Here is a 14,860-nt window from a genome sequence, read left to right on the forward strand (position 1 = left end):
AATTAACAGAGAGTAGGAATAAATGGATTATTCCCAGGTTGGCAGGCTCTGACCCCAGGGGTACTGCGACAATTAGTACTTGGGCCCCACCTGTTCACAATCTATAATCAATGATTTTGATAAGGGGACCACCAAGTACAATTTTTCCAAGTTTGCTAATGAGACAAAACCAGGTGGAATGTGAGTTGTAAGGAGAACACAAAGAGGCTTCATAAGGATTTGGAATTTTCCAGTCATTCCCATCAATGGGATCTTCGAGTCCTGCCACCGACAAACCCCACCAAATTCTCTACCCCAGAGGACTGTGGAAGCTCAGCCACTAAGAACGTTTAAGACAGAAATCGATAGATTGCTAGACAATAATGACATCACGGGGCATGGGGTTCGTGTGGCAAAGAGGCGTTGAGGTAGAAGTTTAGCCATGATTCAGTTGAATGGCACAGGTAACTTTGGTTCAAGGGGCTAAATGACCTGTTCCTGCTCCTGTGAAACTGGTCATACACATTGTGGAGTATGGGGTAAATGACATTATTCTGAAATAAGTACCGTTCCAGCTGTAAACAGTCCCTTTGGGTGGATGGCCAGGGTATTCACTGTGCACGGCTTTAACGCTGGATAGACACTCATCGAAATCTTGGACGGTGACAGATTCCTCAACAAGTTGTCTAGACAATTACACAACAAGATTTTGTGATTAGCCACAGTAGGATAACAATACATGACTACAAAGTAACCCCTTGAGAACTTGAGAAACGGCAAGCCTCCATCTTTGATGGCAGCAGGGTAGCATGGCGGTTAGCATAAATGCTTCACAGCTCCAGGGTCCCAGGTTCCATTCCCGGCTGGGTCACTGTCTGTGCGGAGTCTGCACGTCCTCCCCGTGTGTGTGTGGGTTTCCTCCGGGTACTCCGGTTTCCTCCCACAGTCCAAAGATGTGCGGGTTAGGTGGATTGGCCATGCTAAATTGCCCTTAGTGTCCTAAAAAATAAGGTTAATGGGGGGGGGGGTTACTGGTATAGGGTGGATACGTTGGCTTGAGTAGGGTGATCATTGCTCGGCACAACATCGAGGGCCGAAGGGTCTGTTCTGTGCTGTACTGTTCTATATCTATATCTATATCTGAGTTCCAGATGAGACATTAAACTGGCACAGTGACTGAGATGTACGTATGACACTACATGAAGAATTTCTCCCTGGTCTGCTGGTGAACATTCTTCCCTCAGCAAGGTCCATAAAATACATTGTCTGTATCTCATTTGGGTTTGTAGAATCAAGGTGAGCACAAAACGGCTGCTATATCTGTCTTTGAAACAAACACTGCACTTCAAAAAGAATCCCGTTTACATGTCAAGCTTATGGGTTGTGTTATGATATTATAAATACATTTCTCTTTCTGATTCAAACATTAACCTGTCTGTTCATAAACATAAACCCATCCCAGAATCTCCTGCAATAGTTTCAGATTTACACCTTCCAGGTTTTACACATTATATCGCAGAGTTGGCATTAATTTCCCGCTCTATCCCCAGATTTCTTGATGCCATGACTATCGAGAAATCTATTAATTTCCTCTCCACATTGATGCAGGTGACTACCTGGAGCCCCAGGACTGTCTGACGGACATCTCAGCAACTGTTGAGAAAGTACTTAATACCGAAAGGTTTGGGGTTAATTGAACACCCTGGGCTGGATTCTCTGATTTTCGGTCTGAGTGCCAAGGCCGGCGTTGGAACTGTGGCGTTTTACGACGTGGCCGTTCATGCGGTAGCACCGTACAACATGGCACCGGCCGTGAGCAGACCTGACCTGCCAGATAGTGCCTCCTAAACCCCGCCTCTCCATACCTGCAACACCCCTCACCAGTCACCCCAGCCCCCGACAAAGCCCCCGCGTCCAGTGGAACGGCTCCACACACACCCCCCCCCCCCCCCGACTGTGGTGGCACTGGACACAGTCTACAGCCCCCACACGAGGTTGAGGAAAACTCAGAGCACAAGTAATCCACGCAAGGGCTGCACGGTGGTGCAGTGGGTTAGCATTGCAGCCTCACGGCGCCGAGGTCCCAGGTTCAAATCCCGGCCCTGGGTCACTGTCCGTGTGGAGTTTGCACATTCTCCCCGTGTCTGCGTGGGTTTTGTCCCCATAACCCAAAGATGTGCAGAGTAGGTGGATTGGCCATGCTAAATTGCCCCTTCATTGGAAAAAATGAATTGGGTACCCTAAAGTTATGAAAAAAAGAAAAAAAAACAAGTGATCCACCCGATCGGGAAGTTGGCCCATTGGGGGAGGAGCATCAGGGGGAGGGCCTTCTGGTGACGTTCTGAGGCCGTCCCAACAGCGTGTGGCATTACCAATGGCGCCGTTTCGGAGGGGGCAGAGCATCGGAAAACAGGCACCGCCCTTGATTTTGCCGTCAATGGGGATTCTCCACCCCATCAGGATGTTGCCTGGTATGGCGGGAAAATCTTATGAGGAAAGGCTGATGGACTTGAGGTTGTTTTCGTTAGAGAGAAGAAGGTTAAGAGGTGACTTAATAGAGGCATGCAAAATGATCAGAGGGTTAGATAGGGTGGACAGCGAGAGCCTTCTCCCGCGGATGGAGGTGGCTAGCACGAGGGGACATAGCCTTAAATTGAGGGGTAATAGATATAGGACAGAGGTCAGAGGTGGGTTTTTTACGCAAAGAGTGGTGAGGCCCTGGAATGCCCTACCTGCAGCAGTAGTGAACTCGCCAACATTGAGGGCATTTAAAAGTTTATTGGATAAGCATATGGATGATAAGGGCATAGTGTAGGTTAGATGGCCTTTAGTTTTTTTCCATGTCGGTGCAACATCGAGGGCCGAAGGGCCTGTACTGCGCTGTATCGTTCTATGTTCTATGTTCTATCACCGATTATGGTATTGGCGTCGGGCAACTGAGAATCCCGCCCCCTCAATCATCACGCCTTCCGCCTGCCTCTAACCCCTGACAGGTGAATAACTCAGAGAAAACTGACAAGAGCAAACCTGCGGCAATTCAGAGAGCAGTGACAGTGTTCAATGGCCAGATTAACACTAAGTTTTTGATCTTCCCGATCTATGCTTATCTGAGTGATCTATGGGCAGCACGGTGGTGCAGTGGTTAGCACTGTTGCTTCACAGCTCCAGGGTCCCAGGTTCGATTCCCAGCTTGGGTCACTGTTTGTACGGAGTCTGCACGTTCTCCCCGTGTCTGACTTGGTTTCCACTTTCCTCCCACAATTCCCGAAAGACGTGCTGTTAGGTGAATTGGACATTCTGAAATCTCCCTCTGTGTACCCGAACAGGCGCCGAATGTGGCGACTAGGGGCTTTTCACAGTAACTTCATTGCAGTGTTAATGTAAGCCTACTTGTGACAATAAAGATTATTATTATACTTCTACAAAGCAGTATTTGCTGTTCATTGATTCTGGTCATCTTCTGGGATGAGTTAAAAACATTAGAAATAGGAGCACGAGTAGAATATACAGCCCTCTCCATGCGTCCCTCACCACTCAATAATTCTCACCACTCTCCATACGAACATATGAATTAGAGGCTGGAGGAGGTCACTCGGACAGTTGTGTCTGCTCCACCATTCAATACTATCCACACTCCTATCTACCCCGGTAACCTTTCACCCTCATGCTTATCACAAATCTATCTACTTCTGCCTTAAAGATGCCCAAAGATTCTGCCTCAACCGCCTGTTGAGGAAGAGTTCCAAAGTTTCTCAACCCTCAGAATTCTTTTTTTCTCATCTCAGTCTTATACGAATGACCCCTTTACTTTTAAACAGTGACATCCTAGTTCTAGATTCTCCCATAAGAGGAAACGCCATCTCCATGTCCACTCTGAGAAGACCCCCCCCTGGGGTGTGCTGTTCGATCGAATTGCCTCTCACTCTTCTAGATTCCAGCGGATACCAGTCTAGCCTGTCCGAACTTTCCTCGTAAGACAATCCGGCCATTCCTGTTATTGATCTAGTAAACCTTCTGTGAACCGTTTCCGATGCATTTACATCTCGATTTCCAAAGAGACCAAAATCTCTCAATCTCAGCATTAAATATACTCAACAATGCAGCCTTCACAGGCCTAACTGATCTATCCATTATCCTGAGATTGTGTCCCTGTGTTCTGAATTTCCCAGCTCGGAAGCACAACCTCTCAGTGTCAATCTTGTCAAGTCTCTCTGAATCTTCCGTCAATTCTGGCACCAAATATATAATAATAATCTTTATTATTGTCACAAGTAGGCTTACATTAACACCGCAATGAAGTTACTGTGAAAATCCCCTAGTCACCACATACCGGTGCCTGTTCGGAGGGAGAGTTCAGAATGTCCACATTACCAAACAAGCAAGTCTTTTGGGTCTTCTGGGAGGAAACTGGAGCACCCGGAGGAAACCCACGCAGACACGGGGAGAACATGCAGACTCCGCACAGTGACCCAAGCCGGGAATCGAACCTTGGACCCTGGAGCTGTGAAGCAACAGTGCTAACCACTGTGCTAGCGTGACGCCCTCCCCTCACCATCAACATTCCATAGGGACAGTTCCCTCCATCACATCCTGGTCCACTCCCCGATCACCCCAACACCTCATCCCCTTCCCACAACACCTTCCTGTGCAATTGTAGGGAGTCAAACGCCTGCCCCTTTACTTTCTCCCTCTTCACCACTCAAGGCACAGCCACACCTTCCAGGTGAAGCAGCCTTTCAGTTGCATTTCGTTTAATTTGGCCTCCCAATGACTGGCCACTGGGCAGGGCACAGACATTTGTGCCGATTCACTGACTACCAGCCAAGTCCATCAAAGTGAGTCATCACTGATGTCAGCCTAAAACAGCACAGCCTTCTGGAATCTGCTTGTCTGAATTAAAGGCTGCGTACAGGCTGATTCTATGCCTTAATGATACAGACGGCATTGAAGTCACAGGTCCGGAGGGGGGATCTGCTGAAATTCTTGATGCCTGAAAAGGTCAAATTTGAACTGAGGGGAAGGATGGAGGGGTTCTACAATTCATGGGTGCCGTTCATTTTGCACTTTCAATAATTGTATCACATTGTACATTCGGAGGGTTGGGTCTGGGAGGGTTGGGGGAGGGGGGCTGTATGTGTTAATGGTGACTATGGGTGATTCTTGATTCCTTTTTGTTATTTGTTTATGTTAACATGCGGGCTAATGTTTGGGGTTTGGGGGGGAGGATGGAATTGTTGTTATTGATATGGGGATTGATATTACATTCGTGACTGATTATTGTTTATTGTTGGGTGTAAATTTGGGAGAAAATGTGAAAAAGGCGGAGAATAAAAAAATATTTTTTTTAAAGTCTCAGGTCCGTGGATCAACTTGGTAATGATAAAAATAAAGGAAAGGGGAGATAAGGGAATGAACAGAAGCAAGCAGGAAGGACCCTTACAGTATGATGCACCCAAGTTGTTGTGAGCTCTAGAATTTTATAGTTTCATGCTTATTAAAAAATATGCTGCCTTCTATTCTTACCGCCAAAGTGAATATCCACACATTATCCACATTATACATTTAGAAACCCTACATAGAATCCCTACAGTGCAAAAGGAGGCCATTTGGCCCATCGAGTCTGTATCTACCCTTCGAATGAGCACTCCGCTCAAATTGACAATTGTCTCCCCCGCCCTATCCCCAGAATCCCAGAACCTAACCAGCACATCTTTGGGCTGTGGGAGGAAATTGGAGCATCCGGAAGAAACCCACGCAGACACAGGGAGAATGTGCAAACTCCACACAGTCACCCGAGGCTGGAATTGAGCCCGGGTCCCTGGTGCTGTGTGGCAGCAGTGCTAACCACTGGGCCCCGGTGCCATCCCAAACTCCATTTGGCCAAACTCTATCCAGTCTCCATCCAAAATAAATGGTTGAATTTTAGTGTCTCGATTGAAACAAAACATCTTACCTGTGGCAAACTGTTCAGTGTCTGGAGCAGCCAATACCACAGCTTTATGCAACTCAGAATCTACCAGTAAAAGATGTCCGCTTTTACAGCCCACGTATAAATCAGAGGTTGGGGTCCAGCAGACAGACACGGGCTGAACCACTGGTGTCCGCATTTCACGAGGCTTCAGGAAAAGGGAAAAACAAAGCGGAGGAGATGATGAATAAGAAACCTGCAGTAAGTGTCAGGCAAGTCATTCTTTTTGTTCAGACGAAAATTCCAACTCATCATTTTCTCAGGATCACTCAGGAATACGACAGCATGGATCCAGATAGGGCAGGGTTACATAGAAACACAGAAACTAGGAACAGGAGGAGGCCATTCAGCCCTTCGAGGCCGTTCCGCCATTCATGAACATGGCTGATCATCCAACTCAATAGCCTAATCCCGCTTCCTGCCCATGTCACAGAATTACAGGATACTACGGTGCAGAAGAGGCCCTTCGGCCCATCGAGTCTGCACTAACGCATGAAAACCCCTGACCTGTCCACCTTATCCCATTTGCCAGTACTTGGCCCATAGCCTGCAATGTTATAACGTTGCCAAGTCCTCATCCAGGTACTTTCTAAAGGATGTGAGGATCCCACCTCTACCAGTGCGTTCCAGACCGTCACCACTCTCCCACCCCTCACCTTGAGCATGTGTCCCCTCATAACTAACCCTTCAGCGAAAACCAGTCATACGAAAGAAGATGTAGTGAAGAAGGCGTCTATCGCCTGGGTGATGTACTGGTGTGCAGTCACCTGTGAAATGCTGCAAAGGTTCTCACTGATGAAAGTCTGTGGCCACCTGCAATCTCTTTTGACATTAGTTCACAGTCATGTCCAGGTATCTTCACTGCTGCGTGCTAATCCTGTGTTTACTGTAGTATCTCCTTCACCCCTTGGCCCCTCATTCCTCTCCATTTCCGAGGGTTCAGTTGCACCCTCCCTGATGCTCAGGCGGAGGGCACACAGCCTTGCCCACTCCTCCGCTGCCCACATGGTACCAGGAGGCTGACAACCCCTAAACTGTGATGGGCTGTTGTCACTTTAACTTCAAAACGATACCCCGCACTTTAACCTATGAAAATCATGGATACTTTAAAAACTTTTCTCCAAGACTCACTCCCAACATGATCCTTGTTTGCCTGCAGCTGGTCCGATTCGGAATTCCAGAAGCTCATCGGGAGATTCCAAATTGTGGTAGTGTCGGATTTTGTTTACAAGCCATTAACAACTTTAATTGGAGTGGTTCGCAGTGTGGGCGAGTTCGAAGGCCCACGCTCCACAACCGCCCAAACCCTTGGGAAAATCAGCGGCGCTGGAGCCAGAGACTGGACATTCAGCCAGACTGCATTGCTGCCATTTTCCAGGTCAATCATCTCCAGCCCAAACCCAGCCTGGATTGGCCTTGATCAGATATCTCATCCAATCAGAAATCTGCACACGTGCCGCCAGCGATATCCATCAGAAGCGACAACAATTGTCCAATCACAGCTAACTGTTGTTCTTAACCCGAGTACAGCCTCCACACTGAGTGCATGAGAAATCTGAGCGAGAGTTCCACACTGAGCTCAGGACAATGCACACATTTTACTGCAGAGTACCCATCAGCTGCAGGAACTTCAGATAATCTTCTCATTTCTAATTCAGACTGTGATTCCCCAAATGTTAGTCTGGTTCAAACTGGCTAATTCATGGCAAATACTCATGTCACCGGGGTCCACCTAGTTCCCCCTCTGCCATCTCGGTAGTCACACAGTCAAAGTTAACTCTGTTTCTCTCTCCGCAGATGTTTCCAGGCCTGCTGAGTTTAGCCAGCATGTTTCAGCTTTTATTTCTCTATGTTGATACAGACCCAGGCACAAAAGCTCCCAGTGGTGAAGAGCTTTGGCAACCATTGGCCCAACGTCACCTGTTCCTTTCAAGCTTGCTCCTCCCATCACACATCATGTCTGTAAATACTCAGATACAGGATTCCAAAATGTTGTGAAATGCACAGCAGGTGTCAAACTGGGGACATTCCTGGTATCTGTGATTCAAGGATGTTAACCTTGGAGCTCCTGCTTCATGTACAACCTGGGCACTGGCTGTAATAATTGGACTTAGCATCATTAGCTGGGAAAGACAGAGCAGCCACTAACTGCTAAGAAGCGACTCTTGCTCGGAAACATGCATACGGAAAGATTCTGGGAAAAGTAGTGAGGGGAATGGAACTAATTTAATAGCTCTAACAGTTAGCACATTTCTGAGAGTCCACTTGCAACCCCTTCTCAGGCGGACTGCACACAGCAGTCAAAGGGCTTTGTGCTGTGCTCTGAGATTCTACGATATGTTAACACCCAATAATGTATGACTCAGGGTGAGCTAAGATGCACAAGAAGTTGAACAAACACCTGAAGCAACTTACAACAAACATGTTGGCCATCTTTCCCACGAGACCCGCCTGGGCTGATAATAACATCTTTGGGCCGTAGTAGGTTAATGCATTGCTGTCTGGACCCATTCCCACATCCTCAGGAACGGCTACAGATCCATCTTCTGCTGGGAGCTTTATATTTCTGCAGATAAAAATAACAAAAGGGTTGGCATTAATATTTTTGAGTTGGCAATATCCTGATTTACTCAATGCATTGAGGTATGTCTCAAACTGCCAGCTGATGCACAGGAATTCGTGTACTGACTATTCCTTCGCTTCCTGTGGGAAATATAAGTGGGGCTCATTTCAACATGACCTGCCCAATGGGAACTGATAGAATCAGATCTGGTGGTGTGGAGAAACAAAGCAGAGGCCCAATCAGATCTGTTGGATTCCCACTTGGGGAGCAGTGATAAAGTTACCGAAAGATCTCAGTTCGTTGTTTCCCAATAGTGGGTTTGGAAACTCTAAAGAGGACAGCAAACTAATCGGATTGAAGACTTGTGCTCCAGAACTTGCCGCACTCCTAGCCAAGCTGTTCCAGTACAGCTACAACGCTGGCATCTACCCGGCAATGTGGACCCAGGTGTGTCCTGTACACAAGAAACAGGACAAATCCAACCCAGCCAATTCCCGCCCTATCAGTCTTCTCTCCATCATCAGCAAAGTGAGGAAAGGAGTCATCAACAGTGTTATCAAGTGGTACTTACTCAGCAATAACCTGCTCACATACAGTCAGTTTGGGCTCTGCCAGGGTCACTCAGCTCCTGACCTCATTACAGCCTTGGTTCAAACATGGGCAATAGAGTTAAATGCCAGGGGTGAGGTGAGAGTGACTGCCCTTGACATTAAGGCAGCATTTGACCGAGTGTGGCATCAAGGAGCCCCAGCTGAATTGGAGTCAATGGGAATCAGGGGGAAATCTCTCCGCTGGCTGGAGTCAGACCCGGCACAAAGGAAGATGGTTGTGGTGGTTGGAGGTCAATCATCTCAGCTCCAGGACGTCACTGCAGGAGTTCCTCAGGGTAGTGTCCTCGGCTCCAACCATCTTCAGCTGCTGCATCAATGACCTCCCTTCCAACATAAGGTCAGAAGTGGGGATGTTTGCGGATGACTGCACAATGTTCAGCACCATTCACAACTCCCAAGATACTGAAGCAGTCCATGTCCCATTGCAGCAAGACCTGGACATTATCCAGGCTCGGGCTGACAAGTGGCAAGTTACATTCGCGCCACACAAGTGTCAGCCAATGACCATCTCCTACAAGAGAAAATCTAACTATCGCCCATTGACATTCAATGGCATTACCATCGCTGAATCCCCCACCATCAACAACCCGGGGGTTACCATTGATCAGAAACTGAATTGGTCTAAGCATATAAATTCTGTGACTACCAGAGCAGGTCAAAGGCTGGGAATCCTACAGCCTGTCAACCATCTACAAGACACAAGTCAGGAGTATAATGGAACACTCTCCACTTGCCGGGATGAGTGCCGCTCCAACAACACTCAAGAAGCTCAACACCATCCAGGACAAAGCAATCCCGCTTGATTGCTCCCCTTCTCCCTCATTATACCCGAACAGGCGCCAGAATGTGGTGACTAGGGGCTTTTCACAGTAACTTCATTACAATGTTAATGTAAGCCTACTTGTAGCAATAATAAAGGTTATTGTTAGATAATTTGGACATTCTGAACTCTTCCACAAACATTCAAACCCTCCATCACTGACGCACAGTGGCAGCCGTATGTACCATCTACAAGATGCACTGCAGGAACTCACCAAGGCTCCTTAGTCAGCACCTTCCAAACTGATGACCATTACCATCTAGAAGGACAAGAGCAGCAGATACCTGGGAACCCCACCACCTGGAGGTTCTCCTCCAAGTCACTCACCACCCTGACTGGGAAATATATCGGCCGTTCCTTCACTGTCATTGGGGAAAAATCCTGTAACCCCTCCCTTTTGGGTGGGGTTACTGGGTTATGGGGATAGGGTGGAGGTGTTGACCTTGGGTAGGGTGCTCTTTCCAAGAGCCAGTGCAGACTCGATGGGCCGAATGGCCTCCTTTTGCACTGTAAATTCTATGATTCTCTGAAATGCTGACCTAACCAGTGACACCCACATCCCGTAAATGAATTTTTAAAATATAACTGCACCCTGAAGGTGTAGCCCAGGTTTGATGGGTTGAGGCTTTCTTGCTGTGCTGTGAGATTCTATAATGACATGACTCTTACAGCGTATTTATGTTGCTCTGTACTGTGGCCATTTGTTTCAACTGGGGCAGCAGGGTAGCATGGTGGTTAGCATAAATGCTTCACAGCTCCAGGGTCCCAGGTTCGATTCCTGGCTGGGTCACTGTCTGTGTGGAGTCTGCACATCCTCCCCGTGTCTGCGTGGGTTTCCTCCGGGTGCTCCGGTTTCCTCCCACAGTCCAAAGATGTGCGGGTTAGGTGGATTGGCCATGATAAATTGCCCGTAGTGTCCTAATAAAAGTAATGTTAAGGGGGGGGGGTTGTTGGGTTACGGGTATAGGGTGGACACGTGGGTTTGAGTAGGGTGATCATGGCTCGGCACAACATTGAGGGCCGAAGGGCCTGTTCTGTGCTGTACTGTTCTATGTTCTATGTTCTATGTTCTATGGTTTTCTTCAACACTAAGTCCAAGATGATATATTTAAGCGGGTGTCATCTGGCCGGACAGTCTGCCCCTCTTCCCTGGCTTTATTCGCAGCCTGGTGTCCCTGGCGAGGGAGCATGTGGCACACTCGAGGCTTTCAATACCCAGTGGGAACCGCACGGGTTGGACTATTTCATCCACCGCAGTTTTCACATTTTGATTGAATGTTTTTAAGTTTGAGTTCCTCTTTGTTCTTTTTGGGCTGTGCTCCTTTTAGGGACGGCCCCCTTTTAATTTATCCCTCAGTTCATTTCTGTTCTTCTATTTAGTTGATTGGGCTCTAAAATAAAACATTGAGTAAGCAATTGTCCCCAGCCAATAGGATCCAGGCAGGCTACAACACAAACCATTAATTTAATCGATGCCACTTACGTTTGCTTTAAGATGTGGAAGTCGTCACTTTGCTCAATATTCCACAGCAACAGGCACTCCTCACTGGCCAGGCACAGCTGGCGTTTATTCATGGGGTTGAAGCTGAGAACAGTGGGCTGCATTCCCAGGATGGACTCGCTGCAGAGACGGACCCTGCTTTCCCAGTTCCTTGTGAAAGGAAATAAAAACAGAGGAACAGACTCAGCAAAACGTCATCATTCTTTCAGAGAGCAAAGATACCTGCAACCAAAATGTTGACGGTGAGGGATTTTCCCAGCTGCAAACCTCAGATCTGAGCCAGGGTTTTCCAAACACCAGAGGCGGGATTCTCCGGCCCAGCAGCCGGCCAATTGGGTTTCTTGTGTGGCACCCCCACACCGTTGGGATATCCACGGGTATGAGTGCATTGCCGGCGCAGCAGGGGATCCCACCGACAGAGAATCCAGCCCAGGAGCGTAGCCACTGCAAGACAAGGTGATCACAACACAGTCCCGCGCTGCTCCTGATACGGAACTGGGAAAGGGATAATAAACCAGAATGAGCTTGACTAGACATTGTAGCCAGTCTAGACTCTGTAGCGGACAGCACTGCCAGTCAGTGCACACTGACCCTGGTGTACACACTGTGTCATGATATTCCAGACCCACCAATGGTGCGATATTCCAGACCCACCGATGGTGCGATATTCCAGACCCACCGATGGTGCGATATTCCAGACCCACCGATGGTGCGATATTCCAGACCCACCGATGGTGCGATATCCCAGACCCACCGATGGTGCGATATTCCAGACCCACCAATGGTGCGATATTCCAGACCCACCGACGGTGCGATATTCCAGACCCACCGATGGTGCGATATTCCAGACCCACCGATGGTGCGATATCCCAGACCCACCGACGGTGGATATTCCAGACCCACCGACGGTGCGATATTCCAGACCCACCGATGGTGCGATATCCCAGACCCACCGATGGTGCGATATTCCAGACCCACCGATGGTGGATATTCGGATCCCAAGCTGGCACAATATTCCATTCCCACTGATGCCGCCTGGGTATCCCGGTGACGAGGGGCACAGTCAATGGGAAATCCTGTTGACAATGGCGGGACCAGGAAATCCCGCTGGCAGATCGCCACTGCCGCCAAATATCACCCAGAGGTTTGCTTAGTAAATCCAGCCCAAGGTTCCCACTAATTATTAGAGAAGATTCTTGTTTTTAATCCTGTAATTTATTAGAGATGATAAAAATGGTGTTGAATACACCACATTTGTCTAAAGATAGAAACTTCATTCTGATCATTAAATCAACCTTTCAGATACCAAAAGCTCCCTCTGTCCCTCCACGCTGTCCCCATCAAACACTCCCAGGACAGGTACAGCACGGGGTTAGATACAGAGTAAAGCTCCCTCTACACTGTCCCCATCAAACACTCCCAGGACAGGTACAGCACGGGGTTAGATACAGAGTAAAGCTCCCTCTACACTGTCCCCATCAAACACTCCCAGGGCAGGTACAGCACGGGGTTAGATACAGAGTAAAGCTCCCTCTACACTGTCCCCATCAAACACTCCCAGGACAGGTACAGCACGGGGTTAGATACAGAGTAAAGCTCCCTCTACACTGTCCCCATCAAACACTCCCAGGACAGGTACAGCACGGGGTTAGATACAGAGTAAAGCTCCCTCTACACTGTCCCCATCAAACACTCCCAGGACAGGTACAGCACGGGGTTAGATAGAGTACAGCACCATCATTTTTTCCTGGTCATGCTCTTTAACTTGACTGATCCAATGTGACATTCGCATGCATATGACAAGTAATATCATGCGAATTACGAGCAAGATTTATAAAATACCAGTTTATGCTGCACACCAAACCATCCTCCTTAATGTTCCTTAAACCCTTCAGGCAGAGAGCATTTCCGTACATTGCTGATTCCTGAATTCAAACCAGATTTAGCGGTAAAACTGATGGACCAGATACTACAAAACCCTGAGCTATTGTGTGGCTGTGTGTAAAATTAACCCGGTCAAATCCTGGAGGAGGCGGTCAAACAGAAAGTGTGATTACATGGAATATCCAGGACTGAAACACACTGTGAGATTTATACCCCACACAGGCCTCCGATCAACACCTCCTTACATTCAGATTAGTCTTCAGTCCTTCCCCTGCTTCCTATTCAATGCTTCGCTATTATTCCGCTCTACTCCCAGGGCTAACGGGTATCATATTCTATCACCATTCTGCAGTGGAATTCAATATCTTTAAAAGGCAACTTACCAGATGGTAAGACTGAATTCTGGGATTGAGGAGAAGCTGGCAAAGTAGGAACCTGTGTAGCTGAATTCCAGTAGCGTGTATTCCAACTCTGCCCCTTCTGAAAAACAGACACACAGGTGACGTAAAGAAAGCCTTCCGGTTTTGTGACAATGGCGTTCATCATATTGAAGAGTGTTAGAAATTAGATTATCCACAAAACAGCAGCTTCAAACACTCCCAGGACAGGTACAGCATGGGTTAGATACAGAGTATAGCTCCCTCTACACTGTCCCCATCAAACACTCCCAGGACAGGGACAGCACGGGGTTAGATACAGAGTAAAGCTCCCTCTACACTGTCCCCATCAAACACTCCCAGGACAGGTACAGCACGGGGTTAGATACAGAGTAAAGCTCCCTCTACACTGTCCCCATCAAACACTCCCAGGACAGGTACAGCACGGGGTTAGATACAGAGTAAAGCTCCCTCTACACTGTTCCATCAAACACTCCCAGGACAGGTACAGCACGGGGTTAGATACAGAGTAAAGCTCCCTCTGCACTGTCCCCATCAACACTCCCAGGACAGGTACAGCACGGGGTTAGATACAGAGTAAAGCTCCCTCTGCACTGTCCCCATCAAACACTCCCAGAACAGGTACAGCACGGGGTTAGATACAGAGTAAAGCTCCCTCTACACTGTCCCCATCAAACACTCCCAGGACAGGTACAGCACGGGGTTAGATACAGAGTAAAGCTCCCTCTACACTGTCCCCATCAAACACTCCCAGGACAGGTACAGCACGGGGTTAGATACAGAGTAAAGCTCCCTCTACACTGTCCCCATCAAACCTCCCAGGACAGGTACATCTCGGGGTTAGATACAGAGTAAAGCTCCCTCTACACTGTCCCCATCAAACCTCCCAGGACAGGTACATCTCGGGGTTAGATACAGAGTAAAGCTCCCTCTACACTGTCCCCATCAAACACTCCCAGGACAGGAACAGCACGGGGTTAGATACAGAGTAAAGCTCCCTCTACACTGTCCCCATCAAACACTCCCAGGACAGGTACAGCACGGGGTTAGATACAGAGTAAAGCTCCCTCTACACTGTCCCCATCAAACACTCCCAGGACAGGTACAGCACGGGGTTAGATACAGAGTAAAGCTCC

General features: G+C 48.2%; 1 protein-coding gene across 1 annotated transcript in view; it reads right to left on the reverse strand.

Annotated features, from left to right (window-relative positions):
- Positions 1-14,860, reverse strand: part of cfap43 (cilia and flagella associated protein 43) — a 273,825-nt gene that overhangs the window by 231,120 nt on the left and 27,845 nt on the right. The window contains 5 exon segments of the mRNA XM_038822192.1: positions 547-665; positions 5,933-6,095; positions 8,363-8,513; positions 11,425-11,592; positions 13,710-13,841. Of these exon segments, the coding sequence (XP_038678120.1) occupies positions 547-665; positions 5,933-6,095; positions 8,363-8,513; positions 11,425-11,592; positions 13,710-13,841 (733 nt within the window).

This window comes from Scyliorhinus canicula, chromosome 16, assembly GCF_902713615.1.
Source record: "Scyliorhinus canicula chromosome 16, sScyCan1.1, whole genome shotgun sequence".
NCBI classification, from domain to species: domain Eukaryota; kingdom Metazoa; phylum Chordata; class Chondrichthyes; order Carcharhiniformes; family Scyliorhinidae; genus Scyliorhinus; species Scyliorhinus canicula.